General features: G+C 39.1%; 2 protein-coding genes across 4 annotated transcripts in view; both read left to right on the top strand.

Moving 5' to 3' along the window:
* LOC5563856 (receptor-type tyrosine-protein phosphatase kappa) overlaps window positions 1–14,993 on the top strand; it is a 516,995-nt gene extending 502,002 nt beyond the window's left edge. For all 3 annotated transcript variants that reach the window (XM_021846357.1, XM_021846358.1, XM_021846356.1), the window contains 5 exons: window positions 1–222; window positions 286–380; window positions 14,492–14,627; window positions 14,742–14,848; window positions 14,953–14,993. In XM_021846357.1, the coding sequence (XP_021702049.1) occupies window positions 1–222; window positions 286–380; window positions 14,492–14,627; window positions 14,742–14,822 (534 nt within the window). In that variant the 3' untranslated portion in view covers window positions 14,823–14,848; window positions 14,953–14,993. The remainder of the gene's footprint in view (window positions 223–285; window positions 381–14,491; window positions 14,628–14,741; window positions 14,849–14,952) is intronic.
* On the top strand, window positions 14,973–25,365 carry LOC110676873. The gene is made up of 2 exons (XM_021846354.1): window positions 14,973–15,015; window positions 18,729–25,365. Exon 2 carries the CDS (start codon window positions 19,069–19,071, stop codon window positions 22,534–22,536), a length of 3,468 nt encoding a protein of 1,155 aa, XP_021702046.1. The 5' UTR covers window positions 14,973–15,015; window positions 18,729–19,068; the 3' UTR covers window positions 22,537–25,365.
* Window positions 25,366–26,836: the final 1,471 nt, after the last annotated feature.

Here is a 26,836-nt window from a genome sequence, read left to right as displayed (position 1 = left end):
CAACAATATCCTTCCTGTTGGCCCGAGGGTCGTCACTCGAAGAAGTACGGCCCGGTGTTCACAATCGACCACATCTCGCACAATCACTACGCCAACATCAAATCGTGGATCTTCCGCATCAATAAGAAGGTGATCTCGCTGACGGAACTGATGGCCGGAGTGAAGGCTCCTCCCAGAACGGTGCAGCTCTTCCAGCTGATATGTTGGCCCATGGGTCACAAGGTAGGGTTATTGGAGCGGTTCTACGAGGTTAGTTTTTAAGTCTTTGTTCTTCATTGTTCACAGGTGCCTACGTCTACGAACTCGTTAGTGGAGCTGATGAACATGGTCGAAAGGTGGAGGCAGAAAACTGACTACGGACCAGTGTGCGTAGTGTCACCGTAAGTAAAAATTTCAGTTTAAAATTCATCGTAACTTGCAAAACTTGCGGGGTAACTAGCAAAAGCAGGGAAACTAGCAACACATCGATAAGATTCCAAATTTATGTTTCTCAGAATGTTAAGTACATTCATTGCGATTTATTAATTCAGTTATGGAATTTAGATACGGTTGGTAAATGGCTGGGCATGGCGTACCATTGGTACCTCGCGTACCTGAAGGAATAAAATAGACCCCTCTGTGCGGTCCTTAGCCTCTTGCCCAGCAACTCCTATCCCTACCTCCTCGCGGTACTGGCCGGGGTACGAGTAACCTTAGGGAAGATCGGGTAACCAACCCCCGGTGGGAACTTTGGTCGTATGCTGACAGGGAAGGGGGGGTTTGCTTTTGCTTTTGCTTCTGCAAACCTTGAGCGTCTGTACTCCATGTTAGGAGCGGCTCACAACAGCGTCTGTTCCCCATGTCAGGGGCGGCTGATCATCGTCCGAGTGCCAGAGAAGGACTCTAAGCTAAACTGTGCACTATGGTCCTCCGAACATTTAGGGGGAATGGTCCTCCGGAAATCAAGGGGGTTGGTGTCAGGCCCTGCAAGCCAGCCGTAAAAAACATCAAGCAACGAATAATCAACGAGAGAATACGAACCGGGACAATCGGCGAAGACCACAGCGACGTAAAGGGACTAGCGATTGGAAGCTCGGTACGTGGAACTGTAAATCTCTCAACTTCATCGGGAGCACACGCATACTCGCCGACGTGATGAAGGACCGCGGATTCGGCATCGTAGCGTTGCAGGAAGTGTGTTGGAAGGGATCAATGGTGCGAACGTTTAGAGGTAACCATACCATCTACCAGAGCTGCGGCAACACACACGAGCTGGGAACAGCCTTTATAGTGATGGGTGATATGCAGAGGCGCGTGATCGGGTGGTGGCCGATCAATGAGAGAATGTGCAAGTTGAGGATCAAAGGCCGGTTCTTCAACTTCAGTATAATAAACGTGCACAGCCCTCACTCCGGAAGCACTGATGATGATAAAGACGCTTTTTACGCGCAGCTCGAACGCGAGTACGACAGCTGCCCAAGCCACGACGTCAAAATCATCATAGGAGATCTAAACGCCAGGAGGAGGAATTCAGACCGACGATTGGAAAGTTCAGCGCCCACCGGCTGACGAACGAAAACGGCCTACGACTAATTGATTTCGCCGCCTCCAAGAATATGGCCATTCGTAGCACCTACTTCCAGCACAGCCTTCCATACCGATACACCTGGAGATCACCACAGCAGACAGAATCGCAAATCGACCACGTTCTGATTGATGGTCGGCACTTCTCCGACATTATCGACGTCAGGACCTATCGTGGCGCTAACATCGACTCCGACCACTATCTGGTGATGGTCAAACTGCGCCCAAAACTCTCCGTCGTTAACAACGTACGGTACCGACGGCCGCCCCGGTATGACCTAGAGCGGCTCAAGCAACCGGATGTCGCAGCGGCATACGCGCAGCACCTCGAGGCTGCATTACCGGAAGAGGGTGAGCTGGACGAAGCCCCTCTTGAGGACTGCTGGAGAACAGTAAAAGCAGCCATCAACGATGCAGCTGAGAGCAACGTCGGGTACGTGGGACGGAGTCGACGGAACGATTGGTTCGACGAGGAGTGCCAGGAGGTTTTGAAGGAGAAGAATGCAGCGCGGGCGGTCATGCTGCAGCAAGGGACCCGGCAGAACGTGGAACGCTATAAACGGAAACGGCAACAGCAGACCCGCCTCTTTCGGGAGAAAAAACGCCGCCTGGAGGAGACGGAGTGCGAGGAGATGGAGCAGCTGTGCCGGTCTCAAGAAACGCGTAAGTTCTATCAGAAGCTCAACGCATCCCGCAACGGCTTCGTGCCGCGAGCCGAGATGTGCAAGGATAAGGATGGGAGCATTCTGACGGACGAGCGTGAGGTGATCGAAAGGTGGAAGCAGCACTTCGACGAGCACCTGAATGGCGCTGAGAGCACAGGCAATGAAGGACGGGACAACGGAAGAAATGCCTTCGTCGGTACTGCGGAAGATGGAAACCAACCAGCCCCCACTTTGAGGGAGGTTAAGGATGCCATTCACCAGCTCAAGAACAATAAAGCTGCTGGTAAGGATGGTATCGGAGCTGAACTCATAAAGATGGGTCCGGAGAGGCTGGCCATTTGTCTGCATCAGCTGATAGGCACAATCTGGGAAACAGAACAGCTACCGGAGGAGTGGAAGGAAGGGGTAATATGTCCCATCTACAAGAAAGGCGACAAGTTAGATTGTGAGAACTTTCGAGCGATCACCATTCTAAATGCGGCCTACAAAGTATTATCCCAGATCATCTTCCGTCGTCTGTCACCTGTAGTAAACGAGTTCGTGGGAAGTTATCAAGCCGGCTTCGTTGACGGCCGATCGACAACGGACCAGATCTTTACTGTACGGCAAATCCTCCAAAAATGCCGTGAATACCAGGTCCCAACGCATCACCTTTTCATCGATTTCAAGGCGGCATACGACAGTATCGACCGCGTAGAGCTATGGAAAATCATGGACGAAAACAGCTTTCCCGGGAAGCTCACGAGACTGATAAGAGCGACGATGGAAGGTGTGCAAAATTGTGTGAAGGTTTCAGGCGAACACTCCAGTTCGTTTGGATCCCACCGGGGACTACGACAAGGTGATGGACTTTCGTGCCTGTTGTTCAACATTGCGCTAGAAGGTGTTATGCGGAGAGCCGGGCTTAACAGCCGGGGTACGATTTTTACGAGATCCAGTCAATTTGTTTGCTTCGCGGATGATATGGACATCGTCGGCCGAACATTTGAAAAGGTGGCAGACCTGTACACCCGCCTGAAACGCGAGGCAGCAAAAGTTGGACTGGTGGTGAATGCGGCCAAGACAAAGTACATGCTAGCTGGTGGGGCCGAGCGCGACAGGGCTCGCCTAGGTAGCAGTGTTACGATAGACGGGGATACTTTCGAGGTGGTCGACGAGTTCGTCTACCTTGGATCCTTGCTGACGGCTGACAATAACGTTAGCCGTGAAATACGGAGGCGCATCATCAGTGGAAGTCGGGCCTACTATAGCCTCCAGAAGAAGCTGCGGTCGAAAAAGATTCACGCCCGCACCAAATGTACCATGTACAAAACGCTCATAAGGCCGGTAGTCCTCTACGGGCATGAAACGTGGACGATGCTCGAGGAGGACCTGCAAGCACTTGGAGTCTTCGAACGTCGGGTGCTTAGGACGATCTTCGGCGGTGTGCAGGAGAACGGTGTGTGGCGGCGAAGGATGAACCACGAGCTCGCCCAACTCTACGGCGAACCCAGTATCCAGAAGGTGGCCAAAGCTGGAAGGATACGATGGGCAGGGCATGTTGCAAGAATGCCGGACAGTAACCCTGCAAAGATGGTGTTCGCCTCGGATCCGGTTGGTACAAGAAGGCGGGGAGCGCAGCGAGCTAGGTGGGCGGATCAAGTGCGTATCGATTTGGCGAGCGTGGGGCAGAACCGAGGATGGAGAGATGCGGCCACGAACCGAGTATTGTGGCGTGAAATTGTTGATTCAGTGCTATCTGTGTAGATGTTAACTAAATAAATGAAATGGAATTTAGATACGTAACGGATAGATACTGGAAAACAAATACGTGTTTCACTTTTTTATCGTATATGACACGCATACAAATCATTCTCCGTTCCGCCTAAACGGTAAACATACGAAGTTCAGCTTCTTCACTCATAGTGAAATTGATTAGTATACAAAGTGACCTGATAAATGTTTCAGTAACTTAACACAGACAATCAAAAACCTTTTTGACCCATGTGGGGTAACTTGCAACAACTTTTTCACCCTTAAATTTTTTAGCAGTTTTTAGCAGTTATTCATAAAATTAAAAAGCAAATATGTATGAACACTAGCCTGGGACATGATTTTATGAAAAATTTATTAAATAAAAATGTTAAATTAATTTTTTTTTTTTAAATTAAGTTTCACCGATCAAGCTGAAATTTTGCACAGTTGTTATGGGACATAAATGCAATCCAAAAAGTGGACTGGAGCGAGAATCTAAATTTTGTCCCACACTAATGAACATGTCTGTACCAGTGTCGCCATATTTCAATATGCAACAAATACGATACTCAGAAGGATCGGTCGTCGTTGATTTCTTCTGGGTGTGAATATAGAATTGACAATATATGCACAAATCTCATGTAGCGAGCATTCAGTTTATCAATCAATTTTTCTACACTGATTCTCATTCATCTACTGACATTCGGTGGCAGCAAATTCAATTTCGTCATTGCAAAAAATCATTTTTATTAAAATACCCCTCAAAAACATCCGCAAACTGCGAAAGTTGTACTTATAGTAATCAATTTCGCCCCAATGTGTCATTTTCATTTTTTGAAATAAAAACTTTTTTTTTTTAAATGTTGAATTTTATTTCATAAAAAATCGATTACATAAACCGATAGACATCAATGAAATACTGATTTTACCGAAATAAATTTGTCAATTTTTGAATTCCAAAAGAAAACATGACAAAAAGTTGTGAAATAGTGATAAATTTGCCCCCGGATTACCGTACCGTAATGCGGGTGACTTTGATAGTGAGAGACCCACAACATATTATACGAAATAACGAAGTTTCTGATAATTATTTAAGGAAAACGAATGCAAAAGTAAAGAGTATTAGTGTGACACTTCATGTCACAGCTATTTTCGTTGGAATCAAGTGCATTTGAGGATTTATATGCAAATATTGAAAATTTACAAGATTTTAGCATTTTTGCAACGTTTACAAACGATCTGTTGTACGATCACTATTTGATAAAACCATAATGAGTTCGTCATTCATGCTTGACAGCCTAGTTATAGTAGAACATGAATTCGGTCACAAATCTCTTAGCGAAAACCATTTTTACAAACTGAAACCATTTTTGTAATCTAAGTCTGATATTTTCATATAGCGTTAATCGCCTACAGGTTTGCAACGCCCTATGAATGTTCCGAAATCCATTCAATTTTGTTCGATTTATACTCCATTATCAAAGAAACCCCAAAACAGAAAACCGACTTTCGATTGATGATATGAAAAAAAATATATCCATTCAGAATAAATCTTTTGGCAATCTATCAACTGCAATCAATAGTTAGAATACCAGTACTTGTTTTAAAAATATAAATTATAATTCTTTGAAACAGCATGCCCTAATATTCAAGTTTTCTTCGAAAAAACTATCAAAGTTACCCCGTTTTACGGTACCTGTGTATTAAAGTACGTTAGCTTCGTGCAAGCGGAGAATGTTTTTGTTCGTTTTCCCCTATCAGTGCAAAAACAAAAACAAACTCCGCTAACACGGAAAATCTTTTGTGTACTCATTTATTACACTTGTAGTACAGAACATTGAAAAAGTTCTTGTTATTCTTAGAATAAAATTTATGTTATGTCCATCGTTTTCTTTTTATAAAATTTATGAAAATTGCAACAAAGCTGTTTTACAGATTTTCCATCGGTTGAATTTATATAACGGCCAGAGATTAAGTTCTGCGAAAATTTAGACTCATTCATCGCTCTCTGTAACAACCATTATCCGCAACCAAGCCGCAAACTCAGTGCTGTGCCAAAAACATGCGTACCACTCAGAAGTTAATTGTGCATCTCCCATGTTTGCGAGTAAACTAAATGCAAGGTGCAGGAGACATTTTTGTTTTTGTGCGAGACAAAGCAAAGCATAATCTCTACTCTTTCAGTCTCATTCATGAAAGCCCAAAAATTCACTCTAGAAAAATTTCAGCAAAGTATGCTTTGAAAGTGGACAGACTTATCAAGTGCTTTGCAAAAACTTATAGTTATAGATATTAATATATTTGGTAAAGTCAGAAACATTAAGTGATGATTAATTAAGTTCATCGTGTTTAAGAGTTTTGACTATCACAATTGATCAAAACGTCCGATTTGAAAACGGTCTTCGGCAAAGTTGTAGCTGATGAATGTAACTAACATTATCAATGTAGCTCTAATCTCTAAGAGCACATGGGCAAACGCTATGACCGATTGATTGATTTGCTTGCTTTTCCCATAGTAATTCCCGTATACACTTTGAAGAGCTTCTCTCAATTTTCATCCGAATGAGCTCAAATTTTAGAAGGACACTCAGAATTTGATCTTGAATCGAATGAGCGGTGTGGAGCAAAAACGATTTTTTGAGCCACTCTACTCTCACATATATATTATATGAATTCAAGTGGATTTTTCGATCTTCTTCGAATTTAGGGTGCTATCTCGCAACAGCGCGTGTAGCACCGCAAAAGATTTGAGTCGCATCCCCATTCCTGTCTGTAACACATCATGAAAACCTCTTTATCATCTTCTGCTACAGCTCTGATTAGACGGAGAGCGAACAATGCCGATCATTGACCGATTCAGATGGAATGTTCATCTTCGCTCGCATTAACCGTGCTTCGAAATCAAATGAGAACGAATTCTGCAGAACTTGGTAACGGGTATACCCGAGGAGGAAAGCATAACTCGCAATAACTTATGCATACCATATTTTGGTATCATACCATAATTAGGTATTGTTCAGTTGTCAATACCTCATTTTGGTATTTTGATGGTATTTGAAAAAAATATTTAAAACAATTAAAAATACTTTATTTTGGTATTCGATAGGTATTGAGGACTGCTGGAGGTATTCAACAATTATTGAAAAAAAAAAACACTTTTATATGAAAATCCATCAAGTATCATTTAGGTATTACAGAATAGAATATGCAGAAGGTATTTTTTGAGGTATTTTACCTCTTATGCAGGGCTCATTCATACCTCATTCAGGTTGTAGGTATTTCAATTTGGTATTCAGTAGTTATTTTCTTCTGCTCGGGTATGAGAAGAACAAGACAAGCGAATTTGACTAACGATAACGCGCACATATTTGAGATGTGGTGTTTCGATTCCAGTTTGGGCAACAAATGAAATTATATTGAGCATGACCCAATAGAAAAATCACTGTGCTTACAGAGGAAGTTGTGTGCAATATTGGCTTTCTCCAAACTAGCAATAACTCTATCAAATTGTCATGTACAGTCGCCTCTCCATATCTCGATACCGAAGGGACCATCGAGATAAGGAGAGGTCGAGACAGAGAACAAATGTTTGATGAATACTAGATTGAAAAACACTCTGTTGCCAAGAAAGTAAAGTAACACAAACAGACGTCATTTTGCGCTCCTAATTTGTTTTGAATCCCAAAATTTTGGTCTAGTAACCTTTGATATTGGTCATTTCGACATACCGAGAGAAAATAGAGAACGAAAAATCAATAGAAACACATCGATATATGGAGATATCGACATTAGGAGAATATCGAGATATGGAGATTGAAAATGTATGCAGACTGAAGGGACTTATGAAATCATCGACATAGGGAGAGATATCGAGATGTAGAACATCGAGAAGTGGAGAGTCGACTGTATAATGATGCTAATAGATTTTTCAAATTTAAAACGTCAAGTAGTCAAAAATAGAGCAGAAACAATAATTTTATTCAAAAATTGTGAATACTTTTTTGGTATTCTCATGCACTTAATCCAGTAATTTATTTGATAAATGTATTAGTGTATGGAATGCTTTAAAAATGTCGTCCATCGTTTTTTGGACGACGGGAGTAGCTTAACATCTTCAGTGTATGATTTCAAGAATTCCAAATATTAGAAAGTTAATAACGACGCCGGCCACGTCCTTATGGTCATCGGGGAAGGGAAGGAATGTTAGAGAGAAAACCAAGTATGCCTCTGCATCTTCACGATTATCACGTAAAGAAGTTTTTGTTAGTGGGAAGGATTCAGATACTATACTGGATTCATCGACATCAAAATATGTCGACACCTTTGGTAACGAACCATTCAAAGATTCATTTTAACCTTTACTTCCCCGACCTCCGACAAAGCATTTTCAAATAGCTGCTATTTCATCAATTTCCATTCGTTTTTTTTTTTTTGACCACCTTCAGTTGATTTTTAAAAGGTACCAGTTATTTGTCATAAATGGACAATGCTGAATTCGGAACAATGACAGAGATATTCCGGGTTGTACTAGGGTCACGAATTTGAGAAATGTGTTCTTTTTTTTGATTTATTGCAGTTACAACACTGAAATGTTTATGTAAAACGTAAGATAATGATCGATTGTCATCATTTAAACCTAATTTAAACTAGTGGACCGTTCCGGAAAACCGTAGCTGGTTCCGCAATGACACTTTTGGGGACATTTTCGTTTCATGTCCAAACATGCCATGCAATGCACAGTGGGAAAAAATAAAAAAGTGGGACATATTTTGTTGCTGAAACTATTTGGTTTAGCGTTTCGACATGTTCTATAAAGTTTCATCATTTGTTAAGTATTTCATTTATACACTGAAAAAAATCACTTGATGTGACATACATTGAGAAAAATAAATTAACTTTTTATTTATTGTCAAATTTAAAAACTGTCCAAGAACGTATGAAGTTAGGGGGTATAAATGATGGGTACTCCCTTAAAAACCATATTTTCTTCATAGCTTCTAAATTTGTATTTCTACATTTTTTCTGTGCTGTGAAAATACACATTTTTGCCAAAGACACCGAAGCGCTAGCTCTTCATTTTGAAGAATTTTTTCACATTAAATTAAAGTGTGCATATCTTGTAAAGTTGAAAGTAGTAGCAGCTAATTTTAGCATCATGCTATTCCTCAACCCATAATATATGCACAAATAATTGCAGGATCTTTCGGGATCCATAGCAGTTTGTTTAATTGAACCTTGAGCATTGTAAAAATGTAGAAATTCAAATTTAAAATTTATGGAGAAAATACGATTTTTAAGGAGCTACCCATCATTATTACCCCCTTACTTCGTCAGTGTGAGAGATAGAGCTTTTCCGTATTCTACAAACTTTCATGAAATGATGTCGCCTACAATACTTTCTTAGACAGTTCTAATTTTGACAATAAATAAAAAGTTAATTTATTTTTCTTAGTGTATATCACTAGAAGTGATTTTTTTTTTTTCAATGGATAAATGAAGTACTCAACAAATGATGGAACTTTGTATAACATGTCGAAACGCTAAACTGAATAGTTTCAGCACAAACACACATGTCCCACTTTTTTAGATTTCGTCCCACTGTGCGACGCCTCAATTTTCATGAATTCGAGAGCTTGTCAATAAATGCAGAATAAACCAAGTAACCACTAACCCGCTAATTCGCCTTTTAGGTCTTATAAGGCTATTATACTGCTAATACGTGGCATGTAAGCTATGTAATGGCATTATATCAGCACGCAGGGCGAATTAAAATGCTATTTGGTTACTTGGGCTGGTTTCTCTTTGGGGACATTTCCGTTTTATGTCCAAAACATATCGTAAGACATATCAATCTTCGTGAATTCGTGAGAACATGATAATACCACCAAGGCTTCTCTGGGGAAATTAACGATTCAACTAATGTGATGTGCGATGAATCAATCTATAAGCATTCGAAAAAACGTGTCAATTAACGACGAATGAAATGTTTTAGCATCTCCAGAGCACCTAACACTGGTTCTACGAGGACCCCATTTAGGAAATTTGCGATCTATGACCAAATGATAAAAAAATAGGGTAGAAGCACCGGTTTTGGCCATGCGCCAGTTGTAGCCATATTGAATTATATACCGTTTTACATAGCCAATCAGCATGAAACCTTTTGTGTTTAATAGATTACATTCATATGATAGAGCTACATTTATTTGCTCGTCCAAATTGATGCAAAACATAAGAAAAACAATTCATTTTCCTTATAATTTTAACTCCCATACACTTAATTTGGCCAGGGCAGGCGAATTTAGGAACCGAAGTAAAATCTCTGGTCGAAACTGGTTCCGTTGGCCTATATTGACCAACGGGATTTTCAAAGCGAAAAAATGGTTTTAGCTCAGTTTTGATATTTTACACATATAACATGGATTGAAAGCTTACATTTGACATATTTGTAGTATAAATACGGCTTCCCATTTGATTTTTATTGGCATTTTCTTTTAGGCTGGCCAAAACCGGTGCTTTTACCCTATGTCGATAAATAAAAATTGAGCTCATTATCAACAGATGTACACACCCAGAGTATCTGGTGAGGTTTACAATTTATGTTTACCAGTTGTTTTATTGAGATGAGATGAGATTATATCAAACATTGACAATCAATATTCATGACGAAAATGTTCCCACATGTAATCCGAACGATTTTATATTTTATTTTCAACAAAAAAAATATACAGGATTGTCAAAACCAATTGAACTGTTTTCAAGCTCTGTTTTCAACTTTTAATATAAGTTATTTTCTTTTGAAATGCTGGATATACTGAAATCATTGGTTATACAGTCAACTTTCCCTTACTCGATATTGAAGGGACCATCGACTTAGGGAGGTTACAGAACACAAAGCCAGTGTAACTGAGATCCAGGGGACCATCGAGGTAGCCATGAAAACCAACTTTAACTATGGTTCTTTAACTCGATATCGAAATACGGAATATCGAGCTAGAGAGAGTTACCTGTATAATTTCGAGACTCCCTATGTGATTTCTGGGAGACCCTCGTAGAACTTATGCCTGGAGCACTGGAGTGGCCACATCTGTTTGTACCGAGTTTATTCTTCATTTTTTGGCGAGTTTTCTAGAATTCATGAAGATTGCGATGTCACACGGTGGGTATACGGTTGGACATAAAACGGAAATTTCCTCGATGGAACCTGTTCTAGATGTTCTAGAGTGACCAAATCTGTCTGTCCGAGTTTATTCTACATTTATTAACGAGGTCTCTTGAATTTATGAAGATTGAGACGTCGCACGGTATGTTTTGGACATGAAACGGAAATGTCCCAAAGGGGCTCTTGCAGAACCGTCAATCGATCAAAATCTTACGTTGGAGATGGTACACAAATTATGTCACGCTAAATCTCCTCTGCACTTCCACAAGAAAACACTGGGAGTTTGGATATGGGAAAGGATTCGTTTTGGTAAACGATAAAGTTATAATGTTAAATGAATATGGAACATATACACGGATGATCGATACCGATAGTGCGGTTACTATACGAACCGGACACGATCCGAATTGGAGAAGTTCTTGAAGATTTGTAGAAAAAAAAAAACACGAAAACTTAAAAAAAAACTTTAATATGTAGAACTTGATTTAATCTCTGAACTGTTGGTATAATATGCCACTGAATTCCAGGAGGAATCTCTACCAATATTTATTCGAAGTTCTTCAGGGTACTTCCGTTTTTGTGATCGTTTAACTCTCTCTGCAGCTATTCTTTATTATAAACGAGGTTTTCAACTCTAGCCTAGTTCATCTCGGGACCAATGTTTTTACTTTCCTTCTGAAGGTAGTCGTTACTATAACCTTAACGTCATGTCTAAATGACTGTCTCGGGGATAGGAATTGACCCCAGGTCCAAACCTTGACACTAACTAAATAGCTAATGACAAAATTCCTGAAAAATCTGGAATGATTTTTAAGGTATCCCAATTGAATTGCTTGTGAAATCATAAAACGATTCAAGAATAATGCCTGAGCACACAACTAGAAACTGTTGTAGATCATTTTTTGGAAATTGTATAAAGTTCAAAAAAGATTTGCATGTAGAAATCTTCAATGAAATCTATGAGAAAATTCGTTGAACAATTCCTCTAAAATATCGTAGAGGTGTTTAATATCCAGGAAAATATAATTGAAAATCCAATTCAATTTGCTGTGAGTGCTACTGGAGTCTTCTAATAGGTTCCTATTGGAAAAATTCCCAATAAATATTAGGTATATTTCTTAGAAAACTCACCAAGGACACATGCAAATATCACTCATTCATTATCATTTATCTTTATTTATGTGGCTTTTCACACGTGGCGAGTTCGCTACAAACGAAGATCACTCGTTCAATCAGTTCCAGTGAACATCGTTGAAGGAACATATGGAGAAATTTTTGGAAAAGCACTCGAAGGAATCCTTTAGTGAGCGCTTGAATAAATTCCAAGACAAATTGTTAGAGACTCATAACCGGTTTGTCTGATGAAATCGTGGGAGAAATACTTGTTGTTCTTGTGAGTTCTTTTTAAATGAACTTTCAAAAACTTGACTATGATTTGTTATACTCCTAAAATTGACAACAAGCCACCATGCGTCCTCATCGTTTTAGTGTTCGATATACTAGAGAGCCTATTTAGCTATAAGTATTTTTTTTTTGAAATTCGATGCAAATTTTCTTACTTTACAGCAATATTCTATAAACCACTTAATGTGACAGCAGTTTCCAAAAATTCCAAAGGCATAAAATAATAGACTTGAAATATGTCATGGACGCTATCCGCTAAATTGTTGCTAGAAAACTGCCTCAATCATCACCGTCGCGATGCGTCGTAAATATTCCAGTAAATCCTCACTCACACATTTTGCGCTATTGAGCACATCACACACAACTGAAATGGATCAACTTGATCGGAAGCCATAGCGGCAACTTTTATGTTTTTGTGTCACTTATTTTTACTATATCACCATTTCAATGCATCATCACTTCATTCGTTCGCCCGAACTGCATCGCACTGGAAGGTGCATAAAAACGCGTCAGATTGTTGTCGCCGCATTATTCCACTCATTTCCAAGTGACGATAATTGCCCATCGATATGATAGACAGAGAAAGGCTTTTTTATTCGTTTGAAGCGGTCAGATTTTGTATGCAGTTGTTAATCTTTTCTCGTTAGCATTTATACAGATTCGTTTTTATGAATTTTATGGAATACTGTTCTTTAGTGTTTAATTGGGTAAAATTCAACCATTTCAGCGATTGTGGCATTTATTAAATTTTAACGTACTCACGATCCATGATCGGAATATAACATGTTGAAACATTGCAGCAAATGTCGAATGAAGCTTTCAATAATTTTGAACAAAAACCGTTGCAGTCTTGAATTGCCACGATAATTGCTATAAATATTTAGGTAAAGTTAGGTTAAGTTTATCAAAAAGCGTTTTTTCCCTTATAATTAAGCGAATTCATTTCACCTGTAAAAAATTTGAACTGCTATGGCAAACGTAATATATTGCTAACAAAATGTTTGTAATAGCTCATTTTAATTTTACCAAATTCCGATGATAGTCTTGTCTATTACTGACAAAGGAATTGAAAAAAATGTGAAAACAAAACTAATCAAGCTCTAAGTTCTTATCAGAAAGCTTTATCTCACTTTACCCTAACTCTTAACAATCCACTCAGGGAACCGTATCGCCAATCGGATTGATTGACCGATTCAATAAAAAGCTATTGGAAAAAAACAATTCAAACGCTCTCTTGACCCTCGGTCCCCACCCTCGACAATACTTTGTCCTAATAGTTTTAATTATTGGTGCATTGCTTTGCCTGCGTTCAGCACCGCGAACCATTTTCGTTACCAACCATTGCATCACTAAGGAGTGTATCGAAAAGTAATCGCAAACATTTACATATAACATACTCAATAATTTCAGAAATATTGAGTTGGACGTACAAAACATTCGATTATGTATACTCGAGACATCGAGTAATTTCCAAATTGTGTCCGGTATTGGGGGCCACCTTTTATGATTGGCCAATTAGGTACTAGAACACATCATCAAAATGTAATGTCAAAATTCATATTTATATTTTCAAATTTATGTTTGTACGCTACAAAATCGATAATATTTATCATAAATGGGTAAGAGTATCACATAAAACCAATATTTTTTGAAATATGAATTTAGAGGCTTAAGTGTCCAGTAAGGGTTCATTCATTTATTTCATAACGCTGAAATTGGCCATTTTGGGCACCCACCCACCCCCTTGTAACGCTTTTTGTATGAATGTTATTCAATTTTTGTATGGGCCGTAGCATCGCTAGGACACCCACCCACCCCCTCTAGCGTTATGAAATTTGTGAATGGGCCCTAATGTGAGATCTCTCCCTACTGTTTTGAATGTCTACTTTTCGATAGACTCCTCATAACTCTCTTGGTTACTTTTCATTCATTCCCGGTTTTCTTTTTTTCTTTCCATTACCCACAGGGATGGCCGCAGCCGAGCCGGAGTGTACTGTGCGGCAAACGCGTGCATCGAGCAGGTCATTCAGCACGGCGAGGTGGACGTCTTCCAGGCGGTCAAAACCGTCCGAAGGCACCGTCCTCAGCTAGTGGACAATATGGTGAGTTTCAGTTTTCCTTTCCCATGGCATCCAGTTATGACGACGACGGACGGTTTCGATGAAAATTGATTGCTTTTCTCTCGTTTTTTTTTGTGTCCACATCTTGTTTTTCAGACTGAGTATAAATACTGCTACGACTTAGTTTTACACTACGTTCTACACTATTTGAATAAAGACTTGAAGGAAAAGAAGTGAGAATGCGATTTACACGATGATCTGTGGTAAGTTTCAATGTCAAGTGATCAGTTCTATAGTTTTTTAACTTAATTTGATATATGGTATTGTTTATATTATTTTACGTTGTCTTTATATTTTTCTCTCAAAGTTTCCTTTTTTTACAGGAGTTTTTGTTTTTGTTATTTGAATTTAGAATATTTTGAATTTGTTGGTAAGTTGATTTATGTTTCGTTTCTATTACACTTTTTGTCACTTTTTCTATATCCACGCATCATCACGATATTTCAGCACTAGCTTTAACAAAATTTAGCTATCCTAGAAATCATTTAAAACAACGTTTCAGTCAAAGCTTAAAACGTTATTTAAGCATATTCCCAGCTAGCTAGGTATTCCAACACTATTTTTCCAAAAAATATTAGAATATTTCCCACAACTGTTCTCAAAAACTATTTCAATCTTTGCAAGAATGAAGAAAAAATATCCAAACTTTTTTGCAATCTACCACAGATGGCACGTAGGCTTCGTCCTTTGGCAGTGAGGACTTTCTTTTTCTTATTGGCATTACGTCCTCACTGGCACAGAGCCGGCTTCTCAGCTTAGTGTTCTTATGAGCACTTCCACAGTTATTAACTGCCTTCTTAGCCTAAGTTGCCATTTTCGCAGTCGTATATCGTGTTGCAGGTACGATGATACTCTATGCCCTGGGAAGTCAAGAAAATTTCCATTACCAAAAGATCCTAGACCGACAGGGAATCGAACCCAGACTCCTCCAGCATGGCTTTCTGTTTTCGGAAAAGTTGTAGGTGATGTTACTGCCTGAAATTTGTTGAACCTACTTCAGCTCTATCTATTTAATTTCAAGAGTTGAGAGACATTTTTGCGAATAATCCCTTAAAACCAGACAAATGAAATGTAATATGTTGCTAACAAAATGTTAATAAAAACTTAAATTTGTTTTACTAAATTAGGATGATAGTGTTCTCTAATAACACAGAACACCTAGATATAAGAAATGAATGTAATGTTTGGGATGATACTAATAAAGAAAATAAAAAAAAACCCTAAAAACAGTTTTTTTTTTTAATTTTATCTTTGTCTGGGAGGAGTGTTTGACACTTTCTTATATTCTACAAAGTTGTTTGACTCAATAAAATATATATCTTATATCTTTGGAATCATGTGATATTCATGCTGAAAAACGGGTTAGTTTACGTTCCTCTAAAATAAACATGGGCGAAATGGAGCAAATTATTCAGCATTCATTTGAAAGAGTAACTCAATAGTTATTTAATCTGAAGCTGTAATGTTCATGAAATTGATTCGCGCGAGTATCGTTTGGGAAAAGTCCTTGAAAAGTTATTGAAATATTGTCTAGAAGAATTTCTAAGAAAAAATATTAAAAAAGATTTTGTTATCGCTGTCAAATCAGAACAATTTCTTCATAACTCACTAGAAGAATTCCTTGGGTAATTTCTTCCTCGTTCAAATTCAAAAAGAATACAGTGAAACCTCCATGAATCGATGTTTCATGACTCGATATCGACTCATGGAATCATACTAAAATCAGAAATTCATGGTTACTACACAGCTAAAAAAATGTTGTAAATTTAAGTTTATTTTCATGCACATATTTGGAGCATCAAAATAAACCTAAATTTAAACGACCAAACCATTATTTTTCAATCCAATTCACTTTAAATTTACACGATCATGTAATATTCAAGCGTTTTCAGTTGAAAATTGAATGTATATTCATTTAAGTTAGCATTCTGCTGTAACAATACACGAATTTGATTTATTTTCACAGTAGAGTTCAGTTTACACTACATTGAAATTTATATATTTTTTTCTGTGTACGATAGACCCTTCAAACGGATTTCCAAAGCATTTCTGTTCCATAACTCAATACTTCGATGGTCCTTTCAGATATCGACTCATAGAGGTTTGACTGTACCAGTTATCAGTGATGGAACGAGACGAACATGTTTGCTGAATTGGAACAAAAACAAATTTCAATGCTCGCGAGGATCAGAATGCTGATTTACTCGCATCTGTCGTGCTTTCGAGTAACCGAAGCTATAGGGATTCGGGAGCTTCTTCAAAGCTGTTCAGAGTCCATTGCGCTATTGTGAAAAGCTATTTTCCCTCCAAGATTTCGGGTTTTCAGAGGTTTTTGGCTACAAACTGGTAGTTTACTGTAGATTTGATGTATATACACTTAATATGTCTGGCAAATCCATAATCCACACCTTAGCCAGTTGCTCGCGAGTAAAAGTTCGTGAACGTTTTACTATTGCTTTTAGTATGCTCTTCCGAACAGGCCGGTGCGAACTAACTCACTCCAAGTTTGTTCGCAAGTCTGTGATGTTTGTTTTGCTCTGGTTTACACTCGTGAGAGTTGCTTCATGATGCGACCCTTTCCACCACTGGAAGTTATTCGAGAAACTCTTGTAAATTTCCATAGCAAATACTAGAAATAATTTCTAGAGAAATGTCTTGGTTAATAGGGGATGGGATGGTAAAATGAACACACTAAGGATACCATCTTGTTCCGTAAAGAAAAAAAAAACGTGGAAATTGTATACTTCTATCACGCCACATCAAAAATAGGGATGTTATCTATAGCAGCGACATAAATTCAGACTGAAATAACTAAATTTTCACATATTTTTATCGCTTGCAAAAAACGATGCAAATATTAATTTTACCTGCACTATGTGGGTAAAATAAACAGCTTTTGGTGGTGAAATGAACATCATGCAAAAAACGTGATAAAAATAAATATTTTTGAAAATTTTCATTGCATTCCCGAAAATATATCCATTAATGATTGTAACCCATTCAAAAATAAATCTAAGTGTATCAGATTTGACATCATATCATAACAATATTCATCTCACTGAAAAACCTCAAGACCTTCCAGCTAAAAGTTACGTCAGTTCTAATTTTCAAACGTTGTTTTCTAAAATTTTAGTTTTTGTTGATATTTGAAAAATATGAACAATTTCCTGGAAGAGTTTTAAAAGTAATTTGAAAAGTAATTCAAGAAAATATATAAAGGAATTTATAAAAACATTTGTAAAGAAATTTGTCGTCAGACAATGAGCGCATCGTGACATCGTCGTCCATTGTCTAGTGTTAAGTTACAGTCTGTGCAGCTAAATGGCTAAATGGTGTCCGTGTCTTGTTTTTTTAAGACTCGTAAAACACTAAGCTGAAAAGCACAAATAAAAACGTGGCAACACGAGCACTGTCTTTCGTAAAGAAATATAAAACAAGAGCCGCTCCTAGTAACGAGACACACATTAGCGTAACTTAAACTAAAATCTTAAAAGAGTGCTTCGACCTCCCTTTTAAGTCAATGGAGAAAAATTTTATTTTATTTATTTTTTTTTTTTCATTAAATTTAGATTATGTCACGGTCGCTATGTATGTCTATATAAGTATAAAAATACATATACTTCATACAAACAGACATAAACCGATCATATTTCCGTCGTGCATATGTTAAATGATAATTTCGAATTCCGCAAGTTTTAAGTTCTTACAAATATTATTGTATACAAATTTCTCAAATCTTCATATCTCTTAGAACTCACATGCATTATCAAATAGAACTATTGGTTATTACATTAAATGTTGATCTGGTACATTATGTCTTTATCTATGCTAAAAATCATTTTACATACGTTCATGCTCTCATCTACAATAGGGGTTCTTCCAAAAATGACGTCCACCATTTAGGGGAGGAGGGGGGGTGCCTACAAAAGTGTGACAGTACATGTAGGTATTGGAAAAAGCGTGACACAAGGGGGAGGGGGGGGAGCTTGAAATCCCGAAAATCGATGGACGTCATATTTGGATCTTCCCTAACACAGTATTCAATGTATCTGGCCCCTACTCACAAGCTTCATCTCTTTCCAGGTTTATTGAATTTGGCCGGGGCAAAAGCATTCCGCTGACCCCCGAGTACTCAAATTCCGAACTCTCCAAAGAACTATCGAACGCAGGTCGTGTAATCGTGGAAAAGTCAATCAGAAAACTACAACGCGGAGAGTCCTACGACCACTGTCAATCGTTTGACGACAAAAAGTTTGTTATCGACAAGAACGGGAAGATTTTCGAACGCAAGAAGAAAGGCCGCCTGTACAGTCTAGGTGGTAATGATCCACCGCGGAAGTGTAATCGCGGCCGGCTGGACCGGCTCAAAACCGTCGGCACGTTCGACATCACCAACGAAATCTCGCGACTCAGTCAGAAAACGATGAACCTGAACGAACGCATCATCGGTAACCAACTGTTTGCCCAAACCGTTGACGAGGTCTCTACCACTGTCATAGGTAGTGCCGCCGGTGGTATCGGTATCGGATTGGTCCCATGCATAGCTACGGCAACCTTCGGAGCTCCTTTGACCAATGCCGGTACCGATACGACCGATCATCCACCACAGCAACAACAGCTCAGTGGCGTTATCCGACCGGGTAACGGTCCAACACTGTTGAAGCAAAACACCGAAATCATCCACCTATCGCCTCATCATCACCTGCCACCCAATCATCCACTGGTGCTGCAACAACAGCAACAGCAACTGAAAGCCGCCAAAAGCCGAAGCCTAAGTACGGGTTCCTACATTACTAAAGAATCGAGTGTTCAATCTAGCATAGAGAAGATTATCAAATCCAATAGCAATTCCGAGCTGAACGAGAACGCGCAAAAGACGATCGACACAATTCCGAAGAACAAATCATTAGAAGATAGTAGAACTATGAAGCTCAACCAGTCGCACTCGCCGTTGCGCAAACCGATTCTGCGCAAGTCCAAGAAGATCATCCGAACCGATTCGGAGTTCCTCAAGGGCAACATCTACGAGAAGGAATCGAGCCTGTCGAGCTCGCAATACACACCGACACACGAGAAGCGGCGAGAGTTCGCCGAGTACCGTAGCAGCAATCCATCCTCGGAAACGCACAAATCGACCGACGAAAGTTCGAAAAACATTTCAACGGACGAAATCGACACGGTGTTCTCCGACACGATGGAGTTGGAGCAAATGGAAGCCGACTACAAGATGCATTTGAAGAACAACCTCCAGCGAGAATACAAAAGCGATAGCGATACCCTAGACGAGGTGGGGAAGAAACAACCTGACTACAACACGTGGAAAAATCAAAGTTACGAGAATACGTTTGACATTTTCGAAGAGAAAGATCAGGAGCCAGAAGAAAGTGGGAGCTCTGCAAAACCAGCACTTAGACCTGAAGAAGATACGAAGAAAGAGAAAGAAAGATCAAAGAGTACGGAAACCAACATCACACGAAAATCTAGCGAAACGGACCTGAAATCCAAACGAAGCGCAGACCGGCCGACGGAGCTAGAGCTAGGAACCTCGTCGGACGGTAGCAAACACCCTTCGGTGGACGGTTCCTTCGGTCATATCTTCGAGAAAAATCTCGGCCGATTCAAAAAGATGAACAAACTGCTCAAGTGCAAGCGTTTCAGCACTTCGGCTCTGTACGACAAGAAGAATAAACCAAACTTCAAGGAGACCATTTTCTTTGAAGGCAAAACCTCACCGGCAAAGACAACCACAGAGCCAGCCATACGATCGCCCGTCAAATCCTACCACTCGCAGTCCAAAGTATCGATCACCTCTTCCAAGTCTTCCCTCTTCGGTACGAAGAAAAGCAACGTGTTCACCCTCAAAGGAAAGAAGTTTCTATTCCCAACAAGCAACAACGCCGCTACTAACGGCAATGGGAAAACCTCCCCGAACAAGTCCAAATCCAACAACGAGATCAGCTACTTCCGAACCAAGTCTACCAAGGGTTCGAAAAAGTCGCTGAAAAACAATAGCACAGCGTGCCTGAATCTGGAAACTACGTGTACATCGCCACTCTCAGAGGCATTCTACAATACGACGGGGAGCGTGCGGCTCAGCGCCATGGAACTGTACGAGAAATTTTGTTCCCAGGATTTCAGCGGGCTATACAAACACGAAGCGCTGCGAGGTGATCAGGGAGACGGTCAGGAAGGACCGCACTCGGGACAGTACGATCCGAACCGTAGCCTGGGAGCGATACGGAAGTATAAGCGACGAAACTTCAAGCTACTGCGACAGAAAAGCGAACCGAAATTCTCCTTCAGAACCGATACGTTGTACGAGAATGAAGACAGTTATGACGATACATGCTATCCGGATGAAGAGCAGAAGGACGAATACGAGGTGGAGGATTACAATCAGTTTCTGTACGATGAGCAGTATTATGAGGAAGATTTAGAAAATCTTAGCATAGAGAATATTTACTACCAGGGTAATCTGGTGCGAGAGGACGGTACTGTAGTGGAGGCCTATCAGTACCATGAGGAAGTGATGGAAGATGAAGAGGAAACGGAGGAAGAAGAGGAGGAGGAGGAAGAGGGAGAAGAAGAAGAGGAGGAAGAAGAAGATGAGGAAGAGCATTGTGAACGAGGAATAGCGATCATTGATGAGAGTTTACAACCACCGCAAATCGATATGGCCACATCGATGGATTCTGACTGTGATGAGATCTACTTGATGCCTCAGAATGAGTCAAAGAAGTTGATCATACATGATTTCCTGTTTCACCATAGTAATAACGAGTTCGACAACGTCGATGATGAGTTCGAGGTCTCGGAAGAAGATCTGGAGCCGATCGACACGGGTAGAGATCAGGATACACTGACCATTTATAAGATATGCTCCAAAGAGAGCATCCTAAGCTCAAAAGGTGATTTAGACAATACTGGGCGGAGTTCGTCGCTTGATCCGTATTTCTTAAAGTCGGATTGTCTGACGGCACTGGAGCGCACTGCCTCATTGGAATTGTTAAGTAACTCCAGTGGTACGTTGAATAAATCCACTTTGACGGACTACGCATTTGATACGGTTAAAAACGCTAACCTAGACAGCTGTAGCACGTCGAGACTAAGCCTATCGCTAAAAAGTGAAATATTCGAAGAAACGCTTGCAAATGGAGCAAATGATGGATCAGGTGAGATTAAGCAAATCAAGAACTGGAACATCGAGGACTTTACGTTAACTCCTGATGGATCGTTCTCGGACGAAACCATGAATGAGCTGCTGAAAACTCATTTGGCGGAAGAAACCGACAGCAAAACTCCAACTGAACCACGAGAGACTGTAGTACCTAATTCAGAAATGGCTCAAACGGAGAATCCAAATCCGTCAACGAGTGAGTATACAATAATCGATCTGGACGAAGAACCGTACACGATGGATCCCACGATATCGGATTTCACGAACGAAATAACCAAAGAATTCGACCTGTTGTTTTCGCGTGCCGAAACGGAGTCCCGTGCCGCTAGCTACTCTGGAAGTCCTGTATACGGCGAAGAGGAAGACGATGATCAGCAGGCAGTTCAACTGGGGCCCCTGGACGTGATTGTGACGCCTATTGTGATCGACCTACCCACTCGCTACTCAATGCAGAAACTAGAGCCCATCAACCTAGACGAGGAAGATATAAAGATAACCAGACATACCGAGGACCAACTCAAAACGCAACACGATAGTGCCAAAGTAGTATCCGTAGTAGATAACAAGAGTAATAAGGTAGATAAACATAAAGCTTCAGAGTCGAATCGACCGACGGTTGCAGCCCCGGTTTCGACCGGCGGTGATCGTTTGCGGAAGGCTCGAAGTCAATCCCTGGGTAACCTTAAGAACAAAACCAAATGTTTTCCATTATAGAAGTTAAGAAACGCTGTAATTAGTCGACTAGCTGTATAGTGAATGTGAACAGGTCGTCGGTTTGTGTTTCTGTTTCTACTCCGCGGCTCGCCATTTTTTGTTCGGCGTTAGTGTGTTAGAAAGTGGTTAACGCATATGTATTGAGACAGATGTAATGGCGAAAATGTAACGAGAAATGTAATCTCTAATGTATCCTATATGGTGAGAATTTCAATCCGGCGCCCTTTTATACGTTACGATGATTCTACAGTTACAGTGATATAAAAACCCTCACCTCTCATTTGAATTGTTAAATAGAAGCCGGCAAAACGTAGCCAAAATCGTTCGTCAACTCATCGCCATCATCAAATCAAGAAGAAAAAAAATTGTAAATTAAAACCAGAAAAGATGACATGTTCTAAAACTCAAATAGTTAATCCCAATTGCAAAGAATGTGTGGAACACTTCTTTCGGAATCTCTAAGTATAAGATAACCCTAATAGGCATTGAAAAACACACACACAAACATACCGAATTCACTCTTTCCCCTTTCTCACACACCCAAACGCGAACACTTTTACACACATGAAACGTACACATCCATACTTATAGTAGAAGAGATGAAAATCATACATTTATACATATTCCATTTGTTACTTACTATATATTTTTTGAAGGAGAGGTTTATTATGGTCGTACACCAGTGAAGAAGAGATTCTTTAAAAGAAATAAGTAAATTTGATTAACATAGACTTCTTATAGCGAAAAAAATGAAGATTTATACATATTACCTTGAAAATTTGAAAAACTAGTAGTTAAAGATAAAACCAAAGTGTGATACAGTGAAAGAACAGTGGTTAATTGTTGTAATGCAGTCACAGACGTCTTTAAAAGACGGTAATTATTACTTTGTTGAATGTGAAATTTATATATGAAAAAATGTAAACCCAACTCGGTGTTGTTTGCTCGGATTGAGAAACGTTAGAAGAAAGACAGAAACGCGTGATTTTGGGATTCAAAGTTACAATACATGGGAAAACATGGAAATGAAAGTTAACTTTTGTATCATCTTTAAGAGAATCCCATATTTTTATACAATCAGCTTTTAAACTACTTCTGTGGATGAAAAGTCTCTCAGCAAAGCTTGTAATTTTCTAACATGATACATAGCGAGAAAAGAAAATTTTATAAGATACATATACAACTTTTAACCAACATCAGCAGCAAGTCAACAACAGTAGACTCTCCTTCGTAATGGCCTTAAACCAATTGAAAAGTATTCCAAGAACGCATTATAGCAGTTTGTCAACTCACTTTGATTATCATAACTGAATCACTCTAACTCATTCTTCAGACAAAAAAAAACAAAATGACCAACATTTTTAACTTGATAACTACTGCAAGAAACATCTTTTAAACGAAAATCCTAGAAAGCATTAAAATACATTACGATGTAATAACAGACTGTAACTGAACTGTGAACCGAAGCCAAAGCTCATATACTATTCTTTGTTAGTTCTCAAACTTTCTGTAAAAAATAACTTATTCATAATCTTATCAAACATTGCTTCGCGCTGGAATGAGTAACAATATAAATTTCAAGCGATGGTAAACCTATTCCGCAAAACCCTAACGAAGGCAAGCAACACCGAGTTACCAGTCCACCATTATTGTTGTCAATGATTGTCATTAAGCGTTTTATATACATACCTACGTATCAAAATGGCGGCAAACAACCGAGCAAAACCCTTACGTTTCAAGTCCAATTTTGTATTGTTCACTGGTTCCGCTGCAATAGAATCAAATTGACTCCGACAAAATTCCCGTACCAACTCTTTTTTCACGCGAGTGAATTTCACACGATTTATTAGAAATAGTAGGCGCTACCACATAACATCCAATGTATCCAATAGAAACGAAGCAACGCGGACAAAAACCGAAAGCCGTAACATCCATAGGTGTGATTTGTAACGTTAATGTGTACAAAATTCCTCTCTTTTGTATGAAACCAACGGCATCGTGGCCGTAAAACACAGAAAAAATCGCAGTTGATGCACAAAACCATAAAAATTTATATGATTGTTGTTAAATGTTTTATGTTGTTTGTATAACATTTAATAAAATGCAAACGTTTCCTACCATACGCAGTGCTTGCGTCTGTACCTCCCACGTGGTCTTTAGAAAGGACAAACCAGATGCAATTCCTATAGGCCTTTTGGAGCTCTGCAATCTTTGTACGTTTTGCCTCATACTCAAACGGGAGTGGAAACTACTGCAACCCAATTTGTTGGCCTCCGCGAGTTCAGAACATAATTCTACCGCTGATGCAACACACGAACATGTGTAAGCGAACAAATTGTTTAATCGGATTAAGCATAAACGTTGTTATTGTTAAAATTACCTATATTCATATTTTGACACAAGGAATCCACTATTTACTCCTTTGGTAAATGTTGTTTGATTAACTTTCCCTTATTTCTGTCTATGTTATTCAGAAAATACAAGAATTCAATCAAAGAGGAAATATTCGTACAGTTTAACCAGAACTGTACATTATAGTCCATTACGCCGACTAGCGTTCGTGCCAATTCATAGTGTTGATCTCCTGAACAATTTTTTTTTTCAAATATTTGCTCATACTCTTCTTTACCGTTAGCAACACTACAGAAGCTATATATGTACTACAAATAAAGAACCGAATTTTATTTAACTTACATAGACAAACCAAACCAAACTAAACTTTACGACAAAAATTCCTTTTGTTACATTTATAACTAGGTGAGAATGAAAACAATATTTTTATAGGAAATAAACAAAAAAAAAACTATATAAATAGTAAAATCAAGATAACAGACCGTGTTCTCTATCAAATCCGAAAGCATACTCCTACCCTACTACGGAACTATTCTTCTAATCTATAAACACATGATTTTCATATGCTAAGGTTTCTAAAATTTAAAACAGACGTAATCTCGATCGTAGTGCTTTAATGTCGGTATCATTTGGTCGGCCTTGAGTCAGAGGGGACTGCATAGTATTAGAGATTGAGTACAGAATGAAGAAACGAAAAGCAGTTCGCTTGGTTTTCGTTAAACATATCTCTTCGTCTTGCGACCGCCCACTGATCGAACAACTGAGCGAACTGCTTTTCGTTTTTTCATTCTGTACTCAATCTCTAATACTACAGGGACCAAGTACAAAACTTGGAAAAATTGGATTATCCTTACATAAGATGCGAAATTACCTTATCTTCATTTCCCTACGATCAGATTTGATGAATGCTGTAAATAGCGAGAGATATGTAATAACTTTTCTTTGGATGATCAATAAAAAGCGATAAAAGTATGCAGTCAGAGTGGACCAAGTGCTTATTACCATAACAGCGGAAATAATCAGCGCGCTGAGGAATGCGAAGAAATGAAAAACATTTCAACAGATTTGTCAGAAATTTCTACATATAATGATTATTCTACCCATCCATCAATAGAAATTCATAAATGTTACTTAATTCGATGCATTTGATTATGATTTTTTGCCATTTAACATAACGGGATGGGTGGTCAGAAATTGCAACAATTAATGTGCAGACAGAGCTGACCAAGTGTTGAAAAGCAATAAACTGGTTGATTATTGCATTTTTTGAGCCTATTCCAGAGTCAGATAGAAGTTTATGATAGCTCTATGGAGTATGTATGGAATGTCCTAGAACTCGCTTATTGGACCAATATATTTTGGTCCGTACTCTAGATTTTTACATGGTCCATTCTGACTGAACGCATATTTGAATATTTCTGGTCTTCAATGCCCTGACTCTGCAAAACCTTAATTTTCAAACTATTAAAATGCCACTGATTTCGGGATTGACGATATGGATTATTAAAGAATTTGCGATACTGATGTCAACGGATCTTGATGATCTGTTTATCTTAGAGGTATGCACCCAGTTTGACCATGGAAGCATTCAATGGTTGTTATTTTCCTAGAAATTGTTCAGTCAGAGTGAACCAACTCACTGAACGGTGGTCTTTAGTTCAGTCATAGTGGACCAAGAAAAAATCGTTCTATCAGAGGTTTGGATTATGATTTTTCATGATTATCACTTCACATTATATTTAACGAAATTTTAACCAGTTAAAAAAATACAAAGCGTTAGACTTCAAGCCAATTTTTCTCAAAACATGAAAAATGTCACATGGTCCACTCTAACTTTACGCCGACCATTTATTAAAAAATACAGTCTCAACCCTCTATTGAATGGATTATCGAGTTGGGAGAGTTGTAGAATTTTAGAATACCCAGCAGTGTTGATAGACTCACACTC

The sequence above is a fragment of the Aedes aegypti genome, chromosome 2 (genome assembly GCF_002204515.2).
Source record: "Aedes aegypti strain LVP_AGWG chromosome 2, AaegL5.0 Primary Assembly, whole genome shotgun sequence".
NCBI lineage: Eukaryota > Metazoa > Arthropoda > Insecta > Diptera > Culicidae > Aedes > Aedes aegypti.
Note: the sequence above shows the minus strand (reverse complement) of the source record. Positions and strands in the feature narration are given on the sequence as shown.

Bases quoted from the DNA above. Each gene is read 5' to 3' on its own strand.
- LOC110676873 (XM_021846354.1), top strand. From the start codon at position 19,069: ATGAACCTGAACGAACGCATCATCGGTAACCAACTGTTTGCCCAAACC.